This window comes from Brassica napus, chromosome C5 (genome assembly GCF_020379485.1).
Source record: "Brassica napus cultivar Da-Ae chromosome C5, Da-Ae, whole genome shotgun sequence".
NCBI lineage: Eukaryota > Viridiplantae > Streptophyta > Magnoliopsida > Brassicales > Brassicaceae > Brassica > Brassica napus.
The window spans coordinates 2,863,076-2,888,270 of NC_063448.1; the positions used below are offsets into that span (position 1 = coordinate 2,863,076).

General features: G+C 35.4%; 2 protein-coding genes across 3 annotated transcripts; both read right to left on the reverse strand.

The window, feature by feature from the left end:
* Positions 1-1,271: 1,271 nt before the first annotated feature.
* Positions 1,272-8,966, reverse strand: LOC106413559 (mannosyl-oligosaccharide glucosidase GCS1). The gene is made up of 14 exons (XM_048756669.1): positions 5,188-8,966; positions 4,985-5,084; positions 4,687-4,769; positions 4,380-4,594; positions 4,190-4,297; positions 3,169-3,226; positions 2,961-3,023; positions 2,748-2,804; positions 2,604-2,660; positions 2,412-2,490; positions 2,191-2,362; positions 1,958-2,070; positions 1,824-1,887; positions 1,272-1,715 (listed from the first exon to the last, which is right to left on the reverse strand). Exons 1-14 carry the CDS (start codon positions 5,290-5,292, stop codon positions 1,523-1,525), a joined length of 1,467 nt encoding a protein of 488 aa, XP_048612626.1. The 5' UTR covers positions 5,293-8,966; the 3' UTR covers positions 1,272-1,522.
* A 4,960-nt stretch (positions 8,967-13,926) lies between these two features.
* Positions 13,927-17,304, reverse strand: LOC125575574 (probable serine/threonine-protein kinase PBL9). Of its 2 annotated transcripts, none has more exons than XM_048757875.1 (7): positions 16,284-17,304; positions 16,037-16,094; positions 15,550-15,860; positions 15,319-15,454; positions 15,105-15,247; positions 14,896-15,019; positions 13,927-14,628 (listed from the first exon to the last, which is right to left on the reverse strand). In XM_048757875.1, the coding sequence occupies exons 2-7, from the start codon at positions 16,077-16,079 to the stop codon at positions 14,159-14,161; spliced, it is 1,227 nt and encodes a 408-aa protein (XP_048613832.1). In that variant the 5' UTR covers positions 16,080-16,094; positions 16,284-17,304; the 3' UTR covers positions 13,927-14,158. The 2 variants fall into 2 exon arrangements, with proteins under 2 accessions (XP_048613832.1, XP_048613831.1); XM_048757874.1 differs by having other exon boundaries at positions 16,037-16,149.
* Positions 17,305-25,195: the final 7,891 nt, after the last annotated feature.

Below are 25,195 nucleotides of genomic sequence, written 5' to 3' on the forward strand. Positions count from 1 at the left end.
AACCCACATCTCTTCGTGTCTGAAACTTTGAAGTACGCAAGCTTCTCCGCGATCACAGCTCCTATGTTTATGTCCTTCCCGCTAACATAGGTAATGTCTGCGCCCTGAGGCCATAGGTGTCCAGCCCCGATGAATAGAAGAGCTAGCTCATCTTTTGTCACTGCAGCGGGTTCTGTCTTCCCATATCCTCGGTTATCCCCAATGCATCTGTAGTGTCTCTGTGAGCGAAGCGCGACGGACATATTTCCACTCCCCTCATCTGCTCGTAGAAATCATCATCATATATATCCCACTGCTGGGCTATCTCTCGATTCGCAGGATGAGACCTATCCGTCTTTCGGAAATTGCCATTTGTGCTGAGCCTAGCAGTCTGTACCGAGGAGCTCCCATGCTCACCATGCTTCTTCTGTCTCTTAGGCATTATCTGCAAAATTAATTCATCAAGACCCAAGTAAGAGACAAATAGAAAAACACTCTTATAAAATCAATTCTGATCAATCCCCTAAACATGTAAAAACTTAGCACACATCTCTTCTCAAAACTCAAAATAACACATCAAACACCATTCCAATTTTCGTTTTTCAATTAAAGTCCAAAATTAAAATTTTTATTTTTCAGTTCCAAATTCATAATTGCTTAAAGAAATCATGCTGCAAAGTGTTAATCATCATGAATATTCAAGCATTTCATTCAAACAATTAGAATTTCAGTTTTAATTTGAACTTTTATCAACATTATGACCATTGGAAATTATTTCTCTAAAATCCCAATTCAACCCACGAAATTGGCAATCAAGGTAACCCATGAGTATAATCATCACAAACAAACCATCCTAGATGCCATTCCATTTAGAATTCGGAGATTCCTCTACATCTAACCCTAGGGCGATTTTAGATTCCAAATTTAGAGAGTCATACCTGTGTCTTGATGAAAACTGATGGTAGAAATGGATAGAGCTTGAAAAACTAATGAGTTTAGCACCAAGAATTACAAAAATCGGATGAGAAATGAATGAAATCGAATTGGTTGTTCTTGAGAGGTTTGAGAGAGTTTGAGAGGAGAGGAAGATGAAATTATGAGTGTTTTGATCGAATTTTCGCGAGTTGGGTGTTTGTATGGGTGTTTTCCGGTTTAAACTAAGTGAAATTAAACCGGACAATACCTACCGTAGATCGACCGATCTGTTTCACCAAGATCGACCGATCTACCTGGCTGAAATTTACTACGTGAAGCTACAAGTTTGTAATGCATGACAAGAACAGAAACACAAGAAGTAAAACCCAGGTCTCTCTTTATTGAAGAAAAATAACAGGAACAGAAACAGAACACACACAAGAGAACTAAGTTTCTCACCCTTAAACTCAACTCACTCGTTTTAGGATGAGTCTCACAAACGAGCTCTCATTCTTATTTGTAAAAGAAAAAAAAAACACTGGAAATAAGAAAATATAGAAATGGAAATATTACAGAGTTTCTTAAATCAGGTAATAGAAACTCTAGTAGAACAAGTAGGACATATGCCTTATTTTATTTCGGAAACGTGAGCCGGGTTTGATAGCCAAGAGCGCTTTTGAAGACGAGGGTAGTCCTCGGTCATGATCAAGAGGATAAGTGCAGACCATCCAGTGAAGTTACGTCCACCTTCTCCAGTTCCTTTTGTTTGATCATAACGTTCCCAGATGTATCTCGTCTTGTCATATTCCCCAACCACGTTACTATACATATCAACAACACATATAGATAAGGCCATATATATTTACACATCGTCAAATATTTTGTCTTAAATTGATTAGTCTTAACAACTGACAAGTATGCATATATACCTTATCAAATTGTTCCTTAGTTTCACATAAATATCTCTTGCCTTGTCGCTGTACGGTCCTTCCACTGCAAGGTAATTTTTGAATGGGTATATAAAAGGTTTTTCTTGTGAACTGAAAAAAAAAACTTAATGTACCTGAAGAGTAATGTTTGAGCGAGGCAAGAATCATGTAGTTGATATTCATCCATATGGGACCTCTCCAACATGGTGGTTGGTTCATCAGAGAGTTCGGTGTCATGTACGAAGAGCTGCATTGAAGATATGATAATAACAAAGCTATGAATCTGCTTTATTCTGGTTTTGTTTCACCAAACCACCAAAGAAGAGGCTTGAGTAATGAGAGAGCTTGGTATCAATTAAAGACTCACCTTGTCTTGGCAAGTGAAAGAAGTCCGTAGTCACTACATACCAGTTCGTTACTCGAAATGAGATCAAGCTGTTGCTCGAGGATTTCAGAATGCTTCACCAAGCCCAAAGACTGTGAAATTTTAGGTATTTCTTCCTTAAAGATAAATATAGATATTGATGAACAATATATAACTCACAGGTGGGATGATTTTAGACATGAAGGGAAATAAGCTGGCATAACCAACGTGAGGAACCTTTTTTAGCTCTGGCTCCTCATTTGTCACCCTTATCCCTCTCCCAACATCGATGACTAACCGAACCTGGTGAATCAAATATATAATAAATCTTCATATTTAGTTTTCTATCATGAAAGTTTCTGTTATATAAATATATAGGATTTTCTATGGGGTGATTCATACAAGATTTTTTTTACCTTTTCTGCGTGATTACCGAAGTCAAGGTAAGTCTTATGATCACGGTCATAGTGCATCTATTAAAAGGAATTAGATGTGAAGGTGGTTCGAAGAAAAAGTTATATATAAGTGACATTTTCTTAGGAAATAATAAGAAAGTAAACCTTATTCAGATCATCGAAATCTGAAAGCTGATGGACAATTGAGCTGTAATCTTCCTCCTGCAGCATTCAATTGTTTTAAGGTCAAAAAACATGTGACCATTAGAGAATATGTAGTCTATGTTATTAATTATAACCGTTTTTTTTTCTCTGTAGAAAAGTTGTGATGAACTTCATGCAATCTGCTGCAAGATAGATCCAACATCTGAGGTCAACATGCATCTCATCGTCACTTGGGTGCGAAGCCCAAGGATAATCATCCATGCCCGAGGCGACAGTCTGCAGGAATTTGTGAAAGAGCTAATTAAAGCAACATATGTAAAGAATCCCACATTGAAGGACCTCGAGTATATAAGACATGCACAAGTTCATTCAGTTTCAATGAAACTTAAGATTTTTCACTAAAAATCAAGAAACATTACACGAGTGTTGTACTGTTGTACTGTCTCTGCCACGCCAATAGAAACTTCCTTCCTTCTTCCCTGGTCATAAGAAACACCATATTGATTAGGTTAAACGGTTGACATCTTAAGCTAATATATAATAATAAATGCTAGACCCTTGCTTTATTAGCTTATCTTAGGTGCAATAGGTTTTGATTCTTCAAAATCAAATACTCCCTCTGTTTCATTATAAGTGTCGTTTTAGGTTTCGGCACACGGATTAAGAAAACAATTAATTTTGTACATTTTCTAAAAAAAACACTATTACCTATACACCTAACCATATTTCAACCAATAGAAAAATAAATTTTGCATAAAATTAATAAATTTTGCATTGAAAATCGAAAACAACATTTATTTTGTAACGAAATTTTTTTTCTAAAACGACACTTAACATGAAACGGAGGGAGTATATATATATTTTTTTGTCAAACAATCAAATATATCTCATGTATCATTATTCATTAATGAAAATTCACATACTTATCAAAAAAAAAATAGTAAACGCTAGAAACACGTAACACAAAAATTTAAAGGCGTCCATGTTATTACATTTTTGGGAAGTGTATAACCACTGGAACCATGCTTCTAGGAACGACACGATTTCTGCGCTTTCTTCGTCGTTAAATTTCTTTTCGTCTATCCCAATTAATTATCAGATCTTCGAAAAAGAGTAAGAAAAAAAACAAGAAAATGTCAACATGGAGTTTGATTCAATCTTGAAACCTTGTTCTCATCCTCTCAAACTGGAAGCATCTTAGCTAGGTGGAACACTATCAATCTTGGTGAAATATTAAGTTTGTTTAAGGAACAGAATGAAATCAATAACATAAGAAAAACTTATTACCACATAACACCAAAAGTAGTGTAGGTGGATTGACAACATCCGGGTACTGAACGTGGTCGTGCTTAATCTTAGTGCAGTTAGAAACTCTTGTTATTAGATATACATACTGATAAGTAAATAGAAACATTATTGATAAGCACTATATATATAACAACCTTAGAGCTTCAAGGCCCAATATTTGCTCACGTGGAATCCATCCTTCCACGTTCATTAGGTCTAACCAGTGTCCAACAATGTCCAAGGTTATGCGGAAATCCCAACGCCTAAATCAACCTCACACATGAGCACTCCACAGGATGATTTAAAAGACTTTATTAAGATATTTTAGTCATGATATCAACGAACCAGATCAACATTTGATGGAAACCTTCATCCGACAATTGTCCCCATGGAAGTTTGGATCGGCATGGAACTGCTGTGTACAGCTCAGCTGGCCAATAGTGCAAGAAATGATGCTTACTTTTATGGTAATATACTTTTGATTGACCATAGAGGTAACCAATGCCTCCAAGCATGTTCCCAATGGCAGCTTTACCAACTTCCAAAGTTTTAGCGTCATTCTAGAATCACATGATCACAGAGATTGGCATATTTACACTAAATCATTGACTATATAACGCTAGCGCTAAGAAACTTATGAGTAGAATCAAACCTCTTCAGAAAGGTTGAAGCATTCCCTGAATTTTTCATCAAATGCTACATGTTTCTCTGCAAGTAGAGTAGTGAGTTGCGAACCTACATGGATTGAAAATGGAAAGTTAGGAAAATGCACCGGATAACTAATATCATTACTATAGCTAATCAAAATAGATATGCATAATAATATACAAGTGCACACAACAAAATTAAAATGATTATACAAAAGTTTATTGTGTTTAGGAAAATGTCATCAATCAATCCATCACTATCATAACATCAATATATGCTCGAAGGTGCCAGGCTTGAAAAACCTGTAAGAGTGTTTGTACGATCCTCCATATCGGCAGTTTTTTCATCTATCCCAGATATGAAGGCAATATCTATAGTAGAGAACTGGCTCATAGTGGAAATCTGCATGGCAACAGTTAAATCATAGGATCCATATGAGTAAATGTGGGATGGTTTTATTCTTAAATAACCATGTATATATATATCTTGATAAAGACTGTTTTACCTGAAAAACATAAACGTTGGAATCATCCTCCGCAGTGTCAGAGAGTTTAACTTGCCCAAACATATTTTCCTGAAAATATACTAGCCGAGAGGCATGTAAGCACATGTGGTCTTTACAATAGTATATATATATATGAAAGACCTGCAAAATTGAGAATATCACTAACAGTCAGGTTTTTCTGAACAAGATCAGATAGATTGACAGAGTTGGCCGTCTTGAACCCGCAATAATGACTTACGAGACCAGGAGTCTGCAAATAAGGAGAAGCTAAAACAGTTAGAACACTTGTTTCCAGCGAAGGAAGTAACTAGAATCCTATGATCTCTGAAGACCACTACAAATTAAGGAAAAAGCTACCTCTGACTTTAAGTGCAACTGCCAGTTTCCTACATCTACTTCACGTGAACCGCAAACCAGGGTAGAACTGCCTTGAAGCCCTAAATTTAGAACTTTGCCACTTTCATCAGCTATATAGAAGAAGAGATTCACGCCTCTCTTTTCTTCGTCATCCAGCCTATAATATTTTCAAGAAGAAAAAAAAATTCAATCATTAATCAACAATATATGAAAAAGAACAAAACTTACGTTGACCCCTAAGGTTAACCATTAAATTCACCTCCCTTCTTATTACCAATCAAAATGCCACATAAATTAAGAATAAAATACATTATTTTTTTAAAAAGAAATCTAAAATAATTGAAAAAAGATAATGATGCTTATTTTAAGGGAAGTTTACTAAAGTGACACAAATTTATTGGATTATTACTAAAATAACTCATATTTTTATAAATTTATTAGAATATTTTTCTGGTCGAAATTACCCTTCTCCATAGTTATATCAAAAAACAGAATTACAAAAGTGCCATTAATAATTGATCGCTGGCACATTTATTTTCAAAAAAATAAATCTGCCGGATATTAACTCTGCTAATTAAATCGGTTTAGAAAATAAAATCTGTCAAGAGAGTGGTGTCAGATTTTCTTTAAAATGGCAGATTTGTTTATACGACAGAGTTGTTTGTTCGATTTAAGTTGAAAACAGATTTTTAAGGATAAATCTACCAAACGAGGTAACAGATTTATTATAAATTGTAGAGTTTTGTGTTAGACTTAAATTTCTATGTCAGATTTTTTTATTTATGAAGGGGCAGATTTTTATAAGGAAATCCGGGTTTGAATAAACCAAACTTAGTTTAATTTTGAATTAAATTTGGTTTTCTTTAGTTTCAAATCCGGTTTATTTCTAGTGTAACTAAAATCAGAATTATGTTTAAATTTTTGAAATTGACGTTAACTTCTGACATGCACAAGTCAATAGAAAAAAATATCGCATGCACCATTTATATAAGATCATCTTGTTACGTTACACAGAGAATGATTTACATGTATCACTTTTATAAAAAAAAATACATCTTGTTACGAAGGAATGATTTTGCTTGTTGAGGTACGGAGGAAATGATTTGTTTGGGTCGGTCAAACAATACTAATGGTCAAAAGGCCAAACCGTGTTAACGTTGAAACCTAATTGTACCTATAATGTTTTGTTCTCATTCTTCATCTTGTTTACAGGTTAAAGCTGCAAATAATAGCATTGTTCATGAACAACTCAATCAAACGGTTGAGAAATTTGTTCTTTATCGATTTGTCTCAGGTTTACAATTTGTCGAGAATTTAATAACCGACGAAGTATTTAATAACCGACTTCCACTTTCCACCCAATACCTTAACGGTATTTCCACTTCTAAATAAACACTATACATACACTAAAGAGTGCAAACATGTAGATGTCTATTTACAGAGAACAAGAAGCAAAGTTAAAGAGTATTGGGTTGAACTCAGAGAGGCCTAAGGTTGTTCTTAGGAGAACTTATCCCTGGAGTGTCTGCAATGGAAAATCTCCATAAGGCATTGACATGTTGAGGTAATGCGTAATCCATCCCGACTCAAGTACCAACCAATACTTTCTCCACACCATCCAGAACCTCTAATCCTCCTGTTTTCACACGTATTATTGCACAACATATATTCTTGAGAAAGAGCAAACTCAGAAACACAAGCAACTGATTTGGTTTATTTGTTCGTCTAACCAGGAGAATACAGAGGATGATGAGACCACTCTGTTGAAAGTCCAAGCGCTTGCCCGACCAGAAAGAGGCACATATGAATGCAGAGTAAGTGAATATCCGCATAGTGTACAGAGCTTGATGCAAGGTATAATTGTATAAATTTATAAAGATCAGACTAGCCTATCCTGGTCAATTTAGAAGAACGGGGTTGTCGGTAAACTGGCCACAACGCTCATGTATGGTCTCCATCCCTGCAAAACTATCACACCCTATGAAGCCAACCAAAGATCTATATAATCATTTTCTAATACAAACATCGAACAAGCAAAGAAGACACGAAACAAGTAGTAACTTCAAGTTCAAGATCTAGAAGACACATAGTTTTACTCATTCAAAGCACGATACTTTCATTAACAGAACACAATCCCTAAAAATCGATTGAGGGTTAAAGCTCTGAAAATCGATTGAGGGTTAAAGAAAGACACGGGATTTTACCTTGAAATCACTCTTGGTTGAAAACGAGCAATTGTTTCGTCTCTTCGATTTAAAGGCGGAGACAGAGGTGAAATCGGATTCAGGGTTCCTCTTGTCTTACAGAGACGATGGCGATTCGGGTGGAGGTGACGAAATGGAAGGCGGCTCTGGCAGAGAAGAAGTTGTCGGAGGCGGAAGTGAAAGAGAGGTGTCCGATTTGGTGTTGTCGCAAACGAAGGAGACGACTTTCTCCAGTCTTGATCAAAAGGTTTTGTTTTTCTTTATAAAAAAAAAACATTTTCCTGTTAATAATTTCTGATGGCAATCTCGTGAAAAAATGAAAGAGAGACTGGTTTTTTGGTATTTTCGGTTGCCATGTGCTTTAGTCTAATAATTACAAAAAGTTTATGAGTTAATCTAGTAATTACGTGTATGATTTGAGTCATTCTAGGTAATTTCTCTCATTTTAATGACGCTAACGCCACTAACTAAACCCTAAATCTTAAATTCTAAACCTTAAACCTTAAATCTAAACCCTAAACCCTAAATTCTAAACTCAAACTCTAAACCCAAACCCTATATCTTAAACCCAAACCGTAAACTCTAAACTCAAACCATAGACCTTAAACTCAAACCCTAGATCCTAAACCCAAACCTAGACTCTAGACCCAAATCTTAAACCCTAAAGAAACAACATCAACATTAATCCAAACCTTTAGGATATAGGATTTGAGTTCAGGGTTTACAATTTGAGTTTAGGGTGTAGGGATTAGGTTTGGATATATGGTTTGAGTTTAGAGTCTATGATTTGAGTTTATGATATGGGGTTTTGGTTTATGGTTTAGGGTTTACGGTTTGGGTTTAAGATTTAGGATTTGGGTTTAGGATATAGGGTTTGGGTTTAGGGTTTAGGATTTGAGTTTGGGGTTTAGGGTATAGATTTAAAGTTTAAGGTTTAGTTAGTGGCGTTAGCATTATTAAAATTGGCGTTATAATTTTTTTTCAATTATTTCAGATTTTTTTAAATAAAATTAATCTATTTTATTATTATCTAGGTGGTATTTTGATCGGTAATAACAGGAGAGGAGAGGTGAATTTAATCTCGTTCGTGTAGGCGTATTGTTTTCCGATAAGTTTGGTAATAAATCTACAAAAACAGTTTTTGGTCGTACAATTTTCTATATAAATTAGGGCTCTTTAATATGGTAAAACCGAACCGTACCGAACCGAACCGAACCGAAATAAACAATATGGTTTGGTTTTGGTATATACCATATAAACCGAATGGATATAATTTTATAAAACCGTAGGATTTGGATATGGTTTGGTATATAACCGAATAAACCGAACAAAACCGATTAAAAGTAGAAACATGTAAATAACAATACATCGCAATTCAGACATCTTATTTTCTAAGTCTTACAATAATTAATGAAAAAAATTCACAACTTTTTTCTTATTTGTAAATAAACAGAGTTTCTTGTTCAATTGAAAAAACATGACTTTAATGAACACTAAATATGGAAGAGTGAAAAAACTTTTCTTTCATGTTTCTGTTTTGTTTCATATTTTTATTTTCAAAATTTCAAGCTTTGATTTTAGTTATAGATTTGATTATTTTATTTGATGGTAGAAGCATTTTTACTTTTTTGTTCATTTATTTGAACATGTAATATATTTTTAATAAATGACTGTGTTGACAATATGACTCTAAAAATCATATAATATGATCTCAAACTAAATAATTATGTTTTTTGGTATAAAACTGAATAAACTGAAAACCGACGGTATATAAACCGAACCGAACCGAAGTAAATATAGATTTAAAATGATAGTTATATTTTACTAACCGAAATACCGAAAACCGAAAAAACCGAACCTAAACCGAACCGATATCCGGATTGAACACCCCTAAATCAGTCAAGCAATGAAGTACTCTTTAAGTAGACGTTTGTTTTGATAGTAAGTTTGATGTGGTAATTAATATATTAAAAAGTATATATATATGGGCTACATCATTTTCGTTTATACCATATTCATTGTTGAGCTTGAGCATATATCACAGCACTTGTAGTTGCATGTAACATTTGATTCTACCAGGGCCGCTCCTTCTGTTCGCTCCGGATGTTATGCGCTCTGAATGTTATGCGCTCTGAATGATCACTGAAACTGAGAAATCAAGGTGATAATGTTGTTAAAAAATGGGAAAAGAAACCCTAGATAGTCAATGCTATGGTTTATCCGATCTAAGTTGACATTTCACTACAAGAAAACAGCAGCATACTGAGGGAAAAAATCGTCGGTATGTCGTCGGAATAACGCTATTCCGACGACATACCGACGAAAAAAGTCCTCGGAAATAACTCCTCGGAAATTCATCTTTCCTCGGAAATCCCTCGGAAATTTCCGACGGAATTCCGAGGAAATTCATTTCCTCGGAATATTCCGAGGACTTTTTTCGTCGGAAATTCCTCGGAATATTCCGAGGAATATGTCGTCGGAATATTCCGAGGGATACACTTCCTCGGAATATTTCCAAAATTCAAAAAAAAAATTATAAATTTATTTTTTTAAATTGAAATTCAAAAATATAAAATTAAAATTGAAATAGAAAACATATTTAAAATACAAAAAATAATAAAATAGTTTTTATAAATAAAAAAATGTTTTATAAATACAAAATTAGTTTTAATAAATATAAATATTTTTATAAATATGAAATCATCTTTTTATAAATACAAAATAGTTTTTATAAATACAAAAAATAATAAAATAGTGTTTATAAATAAAAAAAATGTTTTATAAATACAAAATTAGTTTTAATAAATATAAATATTTTTATAGATATGAAATCATCTTTTTATAAATACAAAATAGTATTTATAAATACAAAAAATAATAAAATAGTGTTTATAAATCAAAAAATGTTTTATAAATACAAAATTAATTTTAAAATATGAAATCATCTTTTATAAATCCAAAAAACGAATTTATATACAAAGAACGTATTGTATATTTAAAAATAGTTTTTATAAATAAAAAAATAAAAAAAATAGTGTTTATAAATAAAAAAAAATGTTTTATAAATGCAAAATTAGTTTTAATAAATATAAATATTTTTATAAATATGAAATCATCTTTTATAAATCCAAAAATCGAATTTATATACAAAAACGTTTTGTAAAATCGAATTTATATAAACGTTTTGTAAATACAAAAATAATAAACAATTTATAAAAAAAATTCTAAATCAATTCAACACAACCAAATCACAATTCTAAACCTATTACACAACAAATCACAATCCTACCCAATCACCCTAACAAAAATCTATCAAAAAACTTCTAAAATCATCAAATCTACTTAAAAACCTAACAAATAGGACCTAAGAGAGTGGGATAAGGTTCTTACATGATTTGTAAAGGAATGGAAAGGATTCGCCGGAGAGATCGTCGCGAGAGAAGGTGGAGAACGCCGGAAGGAGAGAGAGATCGCCGGAGAGGAAGAAGAGAGAAATGGGGAAGAAGAGAGAAATGGGGAAGAAGATGCGGTTCGAGTTTATAAAACCTTGGGTCTGACGGATATTTTCCGTCGGAATTCCCTCAGTATTTTCAATTTTAATTTTCGCGAAATATTTGGCGGCTTGTTTGCCCGGTTAAATGAAAATATTCCGAGGAAATTCCGACGGCCACTTAAATATCCGTCGGAATTTCCTCGGAATATTTTCATTAATTCGAGGAAAAAGAATATCCTGTGCATGTATTTCTATTAATTTATATTGTTCCTCGGAATTTCCTCGGAATATTCCGAGGAAATACCGAGGAACTAGTGTTTGGGGTTTCAAAACATCAATTTTTTTTGCCGTATTTCATTTCTTATACAATTGTAATGCATACCATTGAAGATTATTTGTATAGATGAGCATAAACCATGAAATAACAAATTTCAAAACGAATTGTAAGTATTCCCTTTACCGTTCATTAAAGTGTATAAGTGTTTCTCTTATGTTGTGGAGATTTCGTTCATACAATCGGAAAAGTGTTTATTATAGGGTAATGAACAAATTTTTGACTTCATAATGAACGTAAGACACTTAATAAGGGTTATATAGGTGTTATTCAAACCGCAAAACGTTGTTTTCGGTTTAAAAACCCTATTTCCTCGGAATTTCCTCGGAATATTCCGAGGGAATTCCGAGGAAACCCTTTTCTTCCTCAGAATTTCCTCGGAATATTCCGAGGAAATTCTGAGGAACTAGTGTTTGGGGTTTCAAAATCTCGAATGTTTTTTTATAAACGGATCGATCGATGTATTTATGTCCAAAAACGCATCGATCGATCACTAAGATGGACCAAAGCGTAACAATGTGATCGATCGATGAGATTATCCCATCGATCGATCAAGGATATCAAGTGTTCCTCGGAATTTCCTCGGAATATTCCGAGGAAATTCTGAGGAACTAGTGTTTGGGGTTTCAAAATCTCGAATGTTTTTTTATAAACGGATCGATCGATGTATTTATGTCCAAAAACGCATCGATCGATCACTATGATGGACCAAAGCGTAACAATGTGATCGATCGATGAGATCATCCCATCGATCGATCAAGGATATCAAGTGTTCCTCGGAATTTCCTCGGAATATTCCGAGGAAATTCTGAGGAACTAGTGTTTGGGGTTTCAAAATCTCGAATGTTTTTTTATAAACGGATCGATCGATGTATTTATGTCCAAAAACGCATCGATCGATCACTATGATGGACCAAAGCGTAACAATGTGATCGATCGATGGGTATATGTCCAAAAACGCATCGATCGATCACTAGTTCGTCGGAATTTCCTCGGAATATTCCGACGGATTGATGTTTCCTCGGAATTCCGTCGGTATATTCCGAGGAAATTCCTCGGGAAATTCCGAGGATTTCATTTTCCGTCGGAATGTCCGTCAGAATACCGATGTTTTCTTGTAGTGTTTGAGTCATTTTTAATAAAACGAATATCAATATAAATAAATTAATTCAGATCGTGCTCGCGATTAACCATTTCGCCTTTTAGACTCTTTGTTTTCAAGACTTTCTAGTCTTTTTCTAATACATCATTAGATTATAGAAAGGCCCAGTCATGATGTTGCCAGAGTAACGGCAAATGTTAAAAATAAGGGATATATAGTTGAATTTGCGATACTTAATTTGTTTAAATCTATTTTTTGGAAAATAACAACTAGTATTTTCCCCGGTTTTAAAGAAATTGTTATCGTCCAAACACAAGAAAATTTTTAGTTGATGAATGTTGTTCATAAATCGTAACTATATATATATATAACAAGAATTATCAAAAATTTCAGAAAAGTTATAAGAGTTTTCAGAAAAATTCTGAAAGCTTTTTGGAAACTTTTACAAGATTTCAAAAGGTTTATGAAGTCTCGGAATTTTCATAGGTAATTAAAATTATCAATATAAACTAAAACTAATATCACATATTGGATGGACCTGGTACTATGTACAAACTGATATGAGCTAACTTATATTGCATGCTCAGATGTTGAGAACAGTTCATATGATTTAAAATAGGCTCATCACTTTCTTGAATTAGCTTTGACATGCGTGAATCAATCCGTCTTCTTTAGAAAGACCAAATATGTCACATGTAGTTCGTGATCGTGGGCTAAAGTAAAGGAGCGTCTCATATCTGAAAACAAGAGAACAAGAAACAGAGACGCAACAAGAGCCCTCGAAATTAACTAGAGCTTTGGTACTGATGTGAACCCCAAGGCACGTTAGTCTTCACTTGCTACGTTCATTTTTTTTCGTTGCTTATTGTGTCACAACATTTTTCTTTCGAAGCTTCGTGCATGTGTTCATTCCTATCGTCCAACCTAGTTTACTGGAAATATTAACCGATTCTCATTTTCTTTATGTAATTGAAGAGAATATACTCCTAACAAATACTCCCTCAGTTTCCGAAATAAAGATTTTATGGAGTTTATTCTTGTTCCACAAAAATAGATTTTATATATTTTAAAGGTACTTTTGTATACTTTTGAAAAAAAATAATTGTGAATAGATTAAATTTTATTGGTAGATGGTTATTAAAAATTGTATTAAAAAATAAATTGTAAATTAAATTATATAATATTTATTATATTTTTACTAAAAGTGAAAACTTTAAAAAATCTTACTTTCGGGAACATAGGAGCAGAAGATATCAATAAAAAGCATATATGGAAGCTAACTTATCCATGTGTCAATGTAACCTCATGTTACAAAGATCAAAATTAATTGTTTGTTGTCCTGTAAGCAGAGATGGACTGTATTATGAACTGAATTCTTGCACTAACAGACAAGTGTACAACCAAATCCAAGACATGACATAATATAGGAACTTACATGTTCTGCAAAAGCTTAAGCAAGAACACAGACGTGTTATTACTCTTCAGACATACAGCGGCGAAGCAGATGGGCGAGGATAAGCGACAACTGTACAGCCCACAGCGGTCTGCCTAACAAAACCTGCATCAGGTTTTTTGGTAACAACACTGTCACTTCTCCTACGCACTCTTCTCTCTGTCCTATCCACGTTTCCTCCTCTAGAAGCATTTAGAGACTGAATATGCTCAAGTTGAGAAACCACTTCTTTCATATCTGGTCTAAGCTTAATCTCTGTAGTAAGACACCTCAGAGACAGAGTAGCCACTTTACATGCTTCTTCCATAGAGTACTGGTCCTGAAGACGATTATCAACTACTCTGAATATCTTTCTTTTGTTGGCAAGGTATGGTTTAGCCCACTCCACAAGGTTCCGCTCTCCCGATGGTCTGTTTCTGTCCATGGCTCGACGACCAGACAACAGCTCCAGAAGTACAACCCCGAAGCTATAGACATCACTCTTTGTTGTTAGATGACCTAAGAAAAAATGCAAAAGTGGTTAATTAGCTAGACAGTGGTTAGACGCTTTATATGCAATGAAAATTATTGTTTAGACTAAATCATTTTTTTCAAAGTCTAGATCGATTTTTCAAAATAAATTGTCTAGAAAAATTTATTTAGATCCAATTTTTTAAACACTCACAAGACAAAACCTAGGCCTAAACCAATTTTTTAAACACTCGCAAGACAAAGCCAACCAAAGAAAAAAAGATTTGACCAGAAAAGAAAGAACTTGACACGTACCGGTTGCGAGGTACTCAGGAGCTGCATATCCATGTGTACCCATGACACGTGTAGAGACGTGACTTTCATCTCCTACTGGCCCATCCTTAGCCAACCCAAAATCAGAGAGCTTTGCGTTATACTCCTGCAACCATCCAAGATACGGTCTTTTATCATAAAGCTTGAAATTTTCACAATAAACAAATGAGTGAAAAAAAAACTTAAAATACCGAATCAAGAAGGATGTTAGAAGTCTTGAAGTCTCTGTATATCACTCTTGTCTCGGAGCTGTGAAGGAAAGCAAGTCCCTTTGCAGCACCAAGAGCAACTTTCAACCTAAGTTTCCAAGATAACGATTGGAAATACAAACCCCCTGTGACACAAAAATATTCATAAACATCACAAACAAAGCCATAAGAGTCATTAAGAATAAGGAAGACATACTCCTGAAAAGATGATTCTCTAGGCTACCACGTGGCATGAACTCGTAAACGAGAAGACGGTGCTCATCCTCTAGGCAATAACCGATCAGCTTCACAAGGTGTCCATGAGAGAACTGGCCTAGGTAATTCACTTCAGCCTGCAAAATCATATAACCATCATCATGAATAACAATAAACCAAAAGTTAGTTTATTTATTATTTATTATTTATTATTTAGGATTTTAATTTATACCAGCCACTCCTGGTGACCTTGCCAACCATCTTGGTTAAGCTTTTTAACAGCAATAACCAAACCAGTGCCTGGTTTTGTTGCCGTGAGAGACTTCTCATCAATCCATCCTTTGAAGACACAACCGAATCCACCTTCACCAAGCACACTGTCTGGTCTGAAGTTCCTAGTTGCGGATTTGAGCTCTGCAAAGCTGAAACTCTTGAGGTTTGGAGACTGTAAGATCTCTCCCTCAGTTCGAGGGGTTGGTCTTACAGACACAGATGAACCCTTACTCCCAAGACTACCAGTATCTTTGAACTTTGGACTCGCCCCTACAAAACCCACCAAAGAAAACAGAGCAAAGTCTAACACTTTCAGGCAAAAACAGAGCAAAGTCTAACACTTTCAGGTGAAAACAGAGCAAATCTAAGAACCTTTGCATCCACAGAGGGAATGTAAGCAAGTCTTATAGTTTAAGATGAGACAAAGGCAAGTAAATGTGTTTTACCTGGGCTCTCAGCTTTGACCTGAGCACTCAAGCAAGCCCCCATGATTGTGTGGTGATTCTGTAGAGAGAACCAAAAATGGGAACCTTTAAGCAATCTCCAGCTATATATCACACTTGAGACAATAAAAAGGTACAAACTTTTAATCAAGTAGAAGCTGGAAAAGATATCATAATGTGAAAAGAAAAGATTTTGCACAATTTTTATCCACACAAAAGTATTTTGACCAACCATGTTCTTCATACTCACCTTTTTATTCTATTGGTTCTCAAGTCTCAACATGAGAGAGTGTGAGAAAAGGCGTTGCCGTTGGGTAGTGGTGGCATTAATGGTGGATCAGTCTCCTGCCTCTCTCCTTCTTCTTCTTTTTTTTTATCAGTTTTCGAGCTTCTCTTTCTCTCTTTATCGTTACGTTTTAGTATTTGTTATTTATATATTGTTTCTTTTTGGTACTACGAAGACAGATATGATGAAGTAAGAAAAGATAGGGTGTTCGGTCGCTCTCAGCCGTTGGATCTGACGTCAACATTGTTGTTCTCGATGTAGAATTGTAGCTGGTGTGGGAGCGAGGCTAGGCTCGGCTCACTTAGGTTTTAATGAAATACTAAATTGATCATGTGACTTGGAAGTCAAGCATAGACTCTGGTCGGTTAACCATGGTAGTATGATTTTTTGAATTACCAATCGGATTTTAGATTTACAAGCAATAACTGTGATTTAGATTAAACAATACTTTTAAGTATGTGACTAATCACACTGGTTCTAAAGATTTTCAGACTACTAGTACTATCTAGAAAGAAAAAAAACACACAGATTTTCCTAGTTACCAATTACCCTTGCACACTGCTGTGTTACCCTCTGCTTGTTACTGATTACTCGTGCAAGCAGTGTGTGGTGTGAATGTGTGATGGTTTCTTGAATTTTGAATAAAAATACAAACTAAATCCATGAAGGATCCTGTTCCTGGGCTCATTATAGAATCGTATTATCTACATTACTCCAGTTTTTTTTTTTCTGACTGAACATAACTCCAATATTTAAGAAATTAGAGAAGAAAAAAGTTTTGCATTGCTATTTAAGAAAATATTTGTCTGTTATTCCAAATAATATTTCTAAACATGCTGAGAGAATATATCAACGTTTTCTTATTTGAAATAGTTTACAAAATACAGACTCTCATCTCAATGATATTTGTGGAAACGAACAAAATTAACAATTCTACTTAAATGGACATAGAACATGGCATACTGGCATACTGAGTCCTTTTTAGAAAAATTAAAATATATAATCGACAGTAAAAGATATTGTTTTCTAGAACGAGTTGATGATAATTTGGTAATCCAGGACAAAAGCGAAACTAAAGGCAGAAGGAAAGTGCCTTGGTGTGGTGTGTCCTAGTATGATTGTTTAGCAATTAACCCTTTTGTCTCATTGGATGTGACCGTGTGAACCGAATAGTTAGCCAGTTTGACTTTAACGTCTTTGACGACCCTCGGATGGTGGACCCAGACAGACAAAGATCCAATGCCCACTTGATAGCATGTCTGCCACGTGGTTGCCGCGCAGATTCACTGTTTCTTTCCACGGCTCATTCCAACTTACGCGGCTTGTGCCCGTGACAAATAGTTAGTAGTTACAAAAGCTGTTATGTCTATCCTATAATCTTAAACAAAGTTTAGAGGCTTGGAAATTAGATTGATTAAACGCAGGGGTAGTAGATGCGATGCAAGTTGTTCAACGTATTGCATGAGCTAAATTTTTTTTTTTTTTTTTTGTGCAATCATGAGCTAAATATTCTAGTTGCCTCATCACCGCAACAATAGATTTCATTACTTCCCCTTGTTTGGACCTTTAACGGACCTTAAACATGGAAGCGTGTGCTAATATTCAAAAATCTTCTCACATATAAAGCCCATCTTCTAATCTTAGGATTTTAATGTTTAGATCAATTTCTAGCCCATAAAACCAGCATACTCCTTCATTCTCTTGCTTGTATTTGGTTCGGTTTTTAAATTCATTGTTTTGTTCTGATTTGGTGTTTTGAAATTGAACTAGTTTAGTACCTGATTACGCGTTTACACACACACCAATTAACCTAATGTGCCAACAATACCACAATCGAATGGTATGTCATTGTAGCATTTTAGGATCGAATCCACAAGGAACTAGTGACCTATAACACCAAGAATACACAAGCTTTCCTAATCTAAGCAAACAAGAAGATGGATGATTTGTAACAAGCTAATATCCTATAAATATAAACAAGGTGATCTCAAATCCAATCAAGAAATAAGTGCAAGAACTTTCAAATACTAAGGATGGATTCATGGGTAAGGATAATTGATATAAAGTGATCAAGTTTCAATCTAAAGGTATCAAATTTCAATCAATCTATTTACCTTAGGCCTAGACACAATAATAAACAAACTCTATCCCTAGATGAATGCTCATTTACCTAGATAACTCAAGCATGAAATTCCTTTGGTTGAATGTTATCTAAGTAATCATTAATCTCAAGTCTACTAGCCATCTTAACACCTTTAACAACAAATTCCTTTGGTAAAGAATGTTAAAAGCTTAGGTGAGTTGGTTCAGGCATTTCATCAAACACCTTCCGGGTATGAAATGCCTAGAGCTCAACTTTAGAGAGGCCAACTCTAGAGTTGCATTAAAAGCACTCTACTAGCAAGGATCAAGATGGATCTATACTAAAACACCTTAGATCTAGCTTAATCACCCTAATCTACCTTAACCCATGAATCCAAAATATGTCTACTCAATAATCTCCATGAGAAACCTTAAACTCATGTAAGGATCAAGGCTAATCATGTTAATGAGCAAGAGAAACACAATTATTATAAGATGAAGTATTTCCTTAGATTATAGAAAGATTCAAGCTTTTACAAGTTTAGACAAAGTCTTGAGAGAAAATGAGATAAGTCCAAGATTTTTAGGTCTAAATCTATTTATAGAGTGGTTAAACTCGAGCTGGTTTGACTTCACAAACCAAAGTCAAACCGGACTAAACCGGTCAATAATTTAATTTCGCAAATGGATTTACCGAGCGGCTTCTTTCTCCCGCTCCACAAAACCGCTCCGAGACCACAGCGGTTACCTTTGACCGCTCCATCAAGTCGATATTGGACAGGGACATGGGTCTTTTTCCAGCGGGTTCACTTGACCGCTCCACTCGGCCGCTGCAACGCTTGATCTTTGAAGTAGAATTTCCCGATGACGTCGATGTGTCGTTGCCGTAAACCGCTCCAAACCTGCACATACTCGAGCTCAAGACTCCTTCTTTCTCGCCGAATCAAGCCCGAGCCGAAGTCTCCACCGTGGAATCAAGATTCTCCATCGTGAAAAGATCATCCCGAGCTTCTCCTCCATCGCCACGACGTCACCGGACCAAACACGGTGAGCTCCTCCACCGCCGCAGCCATCGTCGTCCAGCTCCGGAGTCGAGCTCGTGCATCTCCATCAATGGAGATCTCTTTGGTTTTTGCACATCTGGTCCTTCTTCTTTTGCATATTTACGATTTAACCCCAACACTCTTGAATAGTCAGAAACATCCTCTCGAATTGGCCCCTGGACTTTTGATTGTGCAATTTAACCCAACCGAGAGTTTTGAATTTGCAGCATTGATGCCTGACTTCTTGTTAACATCAGATTGGACCCAAAACTTCCAATAGATACAATTTGACCCTCGAATTTCATCCCAAACTTCTAATTGTGCACTCCATACCCTATGATATGCAAATATTGATGCAAATGCAACATAAAGACCTATATGCAACCTAGAATGAACATAATAAGCTAAAATATGGATCTTAAACCCATCAAAATCAAGAGATATCAACTCCCTCAAACTAGACCTTTACTTGTCCACAAGTAAACTTTAAAAACAATCAAGAGAGAGATATTAAAAATTGGGAACTTATAACCAAAAGAAACACTTTCTAGCCTTCAATATGACATCCCAAAGAAAACATAGCAAATAGCCTGAGCAACTCCTTTATTATACTCTAGCTTCTCTAGGCCTATTCATACTCTTATGCCTCTACTCAAGTTGCAATACTCATCAACTAACAAGTTCCTTAGCCAACTCTCACATTTATTAAAACACACACACACAAGGTGAATTCTTGCAAATAGGCACATGATCTCAATCATTTGGCTTGGTGAGTTAAAATGGTCTAATGTGAAGCAAGGGTTTTCAAATGCATCTTTTATGGTGACTAACACTCAAGAATAGGAGCAAGAACATTATGCAAAATTTATCTAAGAAAAGGAGCAATTCATGCATACAATGACTTGTTCTCATCATTCTACCATTTTCCTAAATGATTTCAAGCTCTACCCTTCTTCTTTTCATCATCCCAAAACCTAAAGATACACTCACTTTCATCTTTCACCCAATGAACACATTCTCATTTCTTATTTTAGCCAACTAGGGATTTTCTTTTTTTTTTCTTTTTCTTTTTATTCACTCAGCTCTTTTATTTTTTCTTTTTCCCACTCTTTTCATGTTTTTTTTTAATTCTAAAGGGGATTCTATTTCTAGACACAAGAGCCTTTTTTAAAAAAAAAATAAAAAATCCCTAGTGGCTTTCTTTCCTTTTCTCACTCTTTTTGGTTCATTTCTTTTCACTTTTACTCACATCCAATCCCAAGATCAAAAGAATTTAAGTTCACAAACCCAACAACCATCCTAGAGGCTAGCCTAAATGAGGTCCTAATGCTAGCCAAAGATGAGAGCAACTCATTGTCGCTCTTAATACTCTTAAAATTTTGCACATGACATGCTATCAATAAAATACCTCACTCAAGCAAATTAATGTTGGTTTCAAAGAATGGTGAGGGTTAATGGGTATGAAGTGCCATTTGGGTTAACAAAGATTGGTACAAAGAGAGAAAGATAACCCAAATGTGTATAATATCCATGATCAAGTTTGCAAATGCCGATATGCAAGAGAGATTAAGTTCATTAAACCATAGTTCATTTGGAGTTGGTTTCAAGAACAATGTCAATCATCAAGCAAACAACATGTTTCAAGAAGAGTTTTCAAGGCTCGAAGCTTACAAGCTTTTTCAAGAGATGCTTAAGCTACTTGATATGTTTAGCTAGGATGTCAAATTGAGTTCTAGACATGTGTTCTTTACAAGGTTTCTCTCAATGCATAAATGCAATCTAAATGCTTCTAGACTCAATCCTAAAGATGCAAATGGATCAAGTGAAACTACATGAAGATTTTCGAAAAAAATCAAAATTTTATGGATTTTCGAAAAAAAATCAAAATTTTATGGATTTTCTATGCAAATAAGTATTCACAATGCAATGCATGAGACTCGTGACAAGTAAACAAAACAGAAAATGATGTGAGATAGTAGACTCTCCCCCAAACTTACTTCACACAGTCTCTTGTGTGAAAGTAAGCTCAAAGAAGAGATCCAAGGGAAAGAAATAAACATGAAAACTAAATATGTACAAGGTTGGAGTGACACTTACTTGAAGTTATTGGCTGAATTGGGTGGTAGAGGACCCTTGGCCTCAGATTTATTTCACTTGTAGACATGGGCTGAAGCGGAGAAGGCAAGTGTCTAGAGTCACAATGCTTCACATCAGCCATGGTAAGTAAGACTTGACCTAAAAAACCTCAACCATGCTTATTAAATAACCTAAAAAGAAAAGATAAAAAATATATATATATATATACAATGGATAAACATGAGATTTCCTCCCAAGTGAGCTTGTTTTAAGTCTTTAGCTTGACTTTGTGTGCTTGTTAATCATAGGTATCAAAAGGTTGAGCCAATGCACCTTTGGTCCTTCTCCTACAAGAACAAGGAACCAAGTATGCAAAGGAGCACACTACTATCTATAGAAAATAGACAGATTTTTCCTCAAAGAGCTTCACTAAAGATGTGACATGAATTATGAAATGCTCCTTGAGGTTCAGATGGTCATGAGAATCAAATGCATATGGTGGAAACACACAGTCAACTACAGGCTCAAACAAGGGTTTAACAAAGTAGTCAACTCTATCTCCATCAATCAAGTAATACACAATGCTCACATTCTCATGATAATTTTTGACAAGGGAGTTTTCTATCCTAAGCAAGAGCATATCCACATCAAGTTCATCCCCTAAATCAGCAAGTTCAAGAAGAGGTCTAGGTTCATTAAGCATCAAAAACTCATACTCAAGATCAATTGAAGCACAAAGATAGTTCTTGTCAAAACAAACTTCAATATTATCTCTAGCAAGCTTTTCTATTCTCAACTCATCTAGCTTCCTAGTTTCACATATTAGATCAAGACATTCATTTATGAGCAGAAGAGAATCAAGATCATGGGCAATATTCTCACCACAAGGCAAGCAAAGTTCCTCAAGTTGAAGTTCTAGAGTGGAAATTCTTGTACCTTCCAGCTGGGGTGGTGGAACCCAATACATTACCTCTTTAAGGTCATACGCAACATTGAACTCATACTGTGTAACCTCCCTTCCTTCAAGCTCTGCTTGATCCCTAATAAGCTCCACCCGGATCCTTCGTGCTAGGGATGTCTTTGCTGACCCCGGGTACTTCTTCTGAAGCTCATTTAAAGACACAAGCTGTGCTGGTGTGAGTATACTTGCATCAAAGGGTGGTGGCTCCACATACACATATGGTTCATCTTCGAAGTGATCTTCCTCTTCTTGTGGCTTCTCAAAACAGCTTGAAGCCATCACTCAAGAACAAAAGCTAGAAGTAAAGGTTAGTAACTATACAAAAGAAAAACAAAGCAAGAAAATAAAGCTAAGTCTCAAGAAAGATTGAAATCCTAATGATAAATCCCAGCAGCCACACCAAGAGTCTACTATCTCACATCATTTTCTGTTTTGTTTACTTGTCATGAGTCTCATGCATTGCATTGTGAATACTTATTTGCATAGAAAATCCATAAAATTTTGATTTTTTTTCGAAAATCCATAAAATTTTGATTTTTTTCGAAAATCTTCATGTAGTTTCACTTGATCCATTTGCATCTTTAGGATTGAGTCTAGAAGCATTTAGATTGCATTTATGCATTAAGAGAAACCTTGTAAAGAACACATGTCTAGAACTCAATTTGACATCCTAGCTAAACATATCAAGTAGCTTAAGCATCTCTTGAAAAAGCTTGTAAGCTTCGAGCCTTGAAAACTCTTCTTGAAACATGTTGTTTGCTTGATGATTGACATTGTTCTTGAAACCAACTCCAAATGAACTATGGTTTAATGAATTTAATCTCTCTTGCATATCGGCATTTGCAAACTTGATCATGGATATTATACACATTTGGGTTATCTTTCTCTCTTTGTACCAATCTTTGTTAACCCAAATGGCACTTCATACCCATTAACCCTCACCATTCTTTGAAACCAACATTAATTTGCTTGAGTGAGGTATTTTATTGATAGCATGTCATGTGCAAAATTTTGAGAGTATTAGGAGCGACAATGAGTTGTTCTCATCTTTGGCTAGCATTAGGACCTCATTTAGGCTAGCCTCTAGGATGGTTGTTGGGTTTGTGAACTTAAATTCTTTTGATCTTGGGATTGGATGTGAGTAAAAGCGAAAAGAAATGAACCAAAAAGAGTGAGAAAAGGAAAGAAAGCCACTAGGGATTTTTTTTTTTTTTAAAGGGCTCTTGTGTCTATAAATAGAATCCCCTTTAGAATTAAAAAAAAAACATGAAAAGAGTGGGAAAAAAAAAATAAAAGAGCTGAGTGAATAAAAAGAAAAAGAAAAAAAAAAGAAAATACCTAGTTGGCTAAAATAAGAAATGAGAATGTGTTCATTGGGTGAAAGATGAAAGTGAGTGTATCTTTAGGTTTTGGGATGATGAAAAGAAGAAGGGTAGAGCTTGAAATCATTTAGGAAAATGGTAGAATGATGAGAACAAGTCATTGTATGCATGAATTGCTCCTTTTCTTAGATAAATTTTGCATAATGTTCTTGCTCATATTCTTGAGTGTTAGTCACCATAAAAGATGCATTTGAAAACCCTTGCTTCACATTAGACCATTTTAACTCACCAAGCCAAATGATTGAGATCATGTGCCTATTTGCAAAAATTCACCTTGTGTGTGTGTGTTTTAATAAATGTGAGAGTTGGTTAAGGAACTTGTTAGTTGATGAGTATTGCAACTTGAGTAGAGGCATAAGAGTATGAATAGGCCTAGAGAAGCTAGAGTATAATAAGGGAGTTGCTCATGCTATTTGCTATGTTTTCTTTGGGATGTCATATTGAAGGCTAGAAAGTGTTTCTTTTGGTTATAAGTTCCCATTTTTAAATATCTCTCTCTTGATTGTTTTTAAAGTTTACTTGTGGACAAGTAAAGGTCTAGTTTGGGGGAGTTGATATCTCTTGATTTTGATGGGTTTAAGATCCATATTTTAGCTTATTATGTTCATTCTAGGTTGCATATAGGTCTTTATGTTGCATTTGCATCAATACTTGCATATCATAGGGATGGAGTGCACAATTAGAAGTTTGGGATGAAATTCGAGGGTCAAATTGTATCTTTTGGAAGTTTTGGGTCCAATCTGATGTTAACAAGAAGTCAGGCATCAATGCTGCAAATTCAAAACTCTCGGTTGGGTTAAATTGCACAATCAAAATTCCAGGGGCCAATTTGAGAGGATGTTTCTGACTATTCAAGAGTGTTGGGTTTAAATCGTAAATATGCGAAAGAAGAAGGACCAGATGTGCAAAAACCGAAGAGATCTCCATTGATGGAGATGCACGAGCTCGACTCCGGAGCTGGACGACGATGGCTGTGGCGGTGGAGGAGCTCGCCGTGTTTGGTCCGGTGACGTCGTGGCGATGGAGGAGAAGCTCGGGATGATCTTTTCACGACGGAGAATCTTGATTCCACGGTGGAGACTTCGGCTCGGGCTTGATTCGGCGAGAAAGAAGGAGTCTTGAGCTCGAGTATGTGCAGGTTTGGAGCGGTTTACGGCAACGACACATCGACGTCATCGGGAAATTCTACTTCAAAGATCAAGCGTTGCAGCGGCCGAGTGGAGCGGTCAAGTGAACCCGCTGGGAAAAGACCCATGTCCCTGTCCAATATCGACTTGATGGAGCGGTCAAAGGTAACCGCTGTGGTCTCGGAGCGGTTTTGTGGAGCGGGAG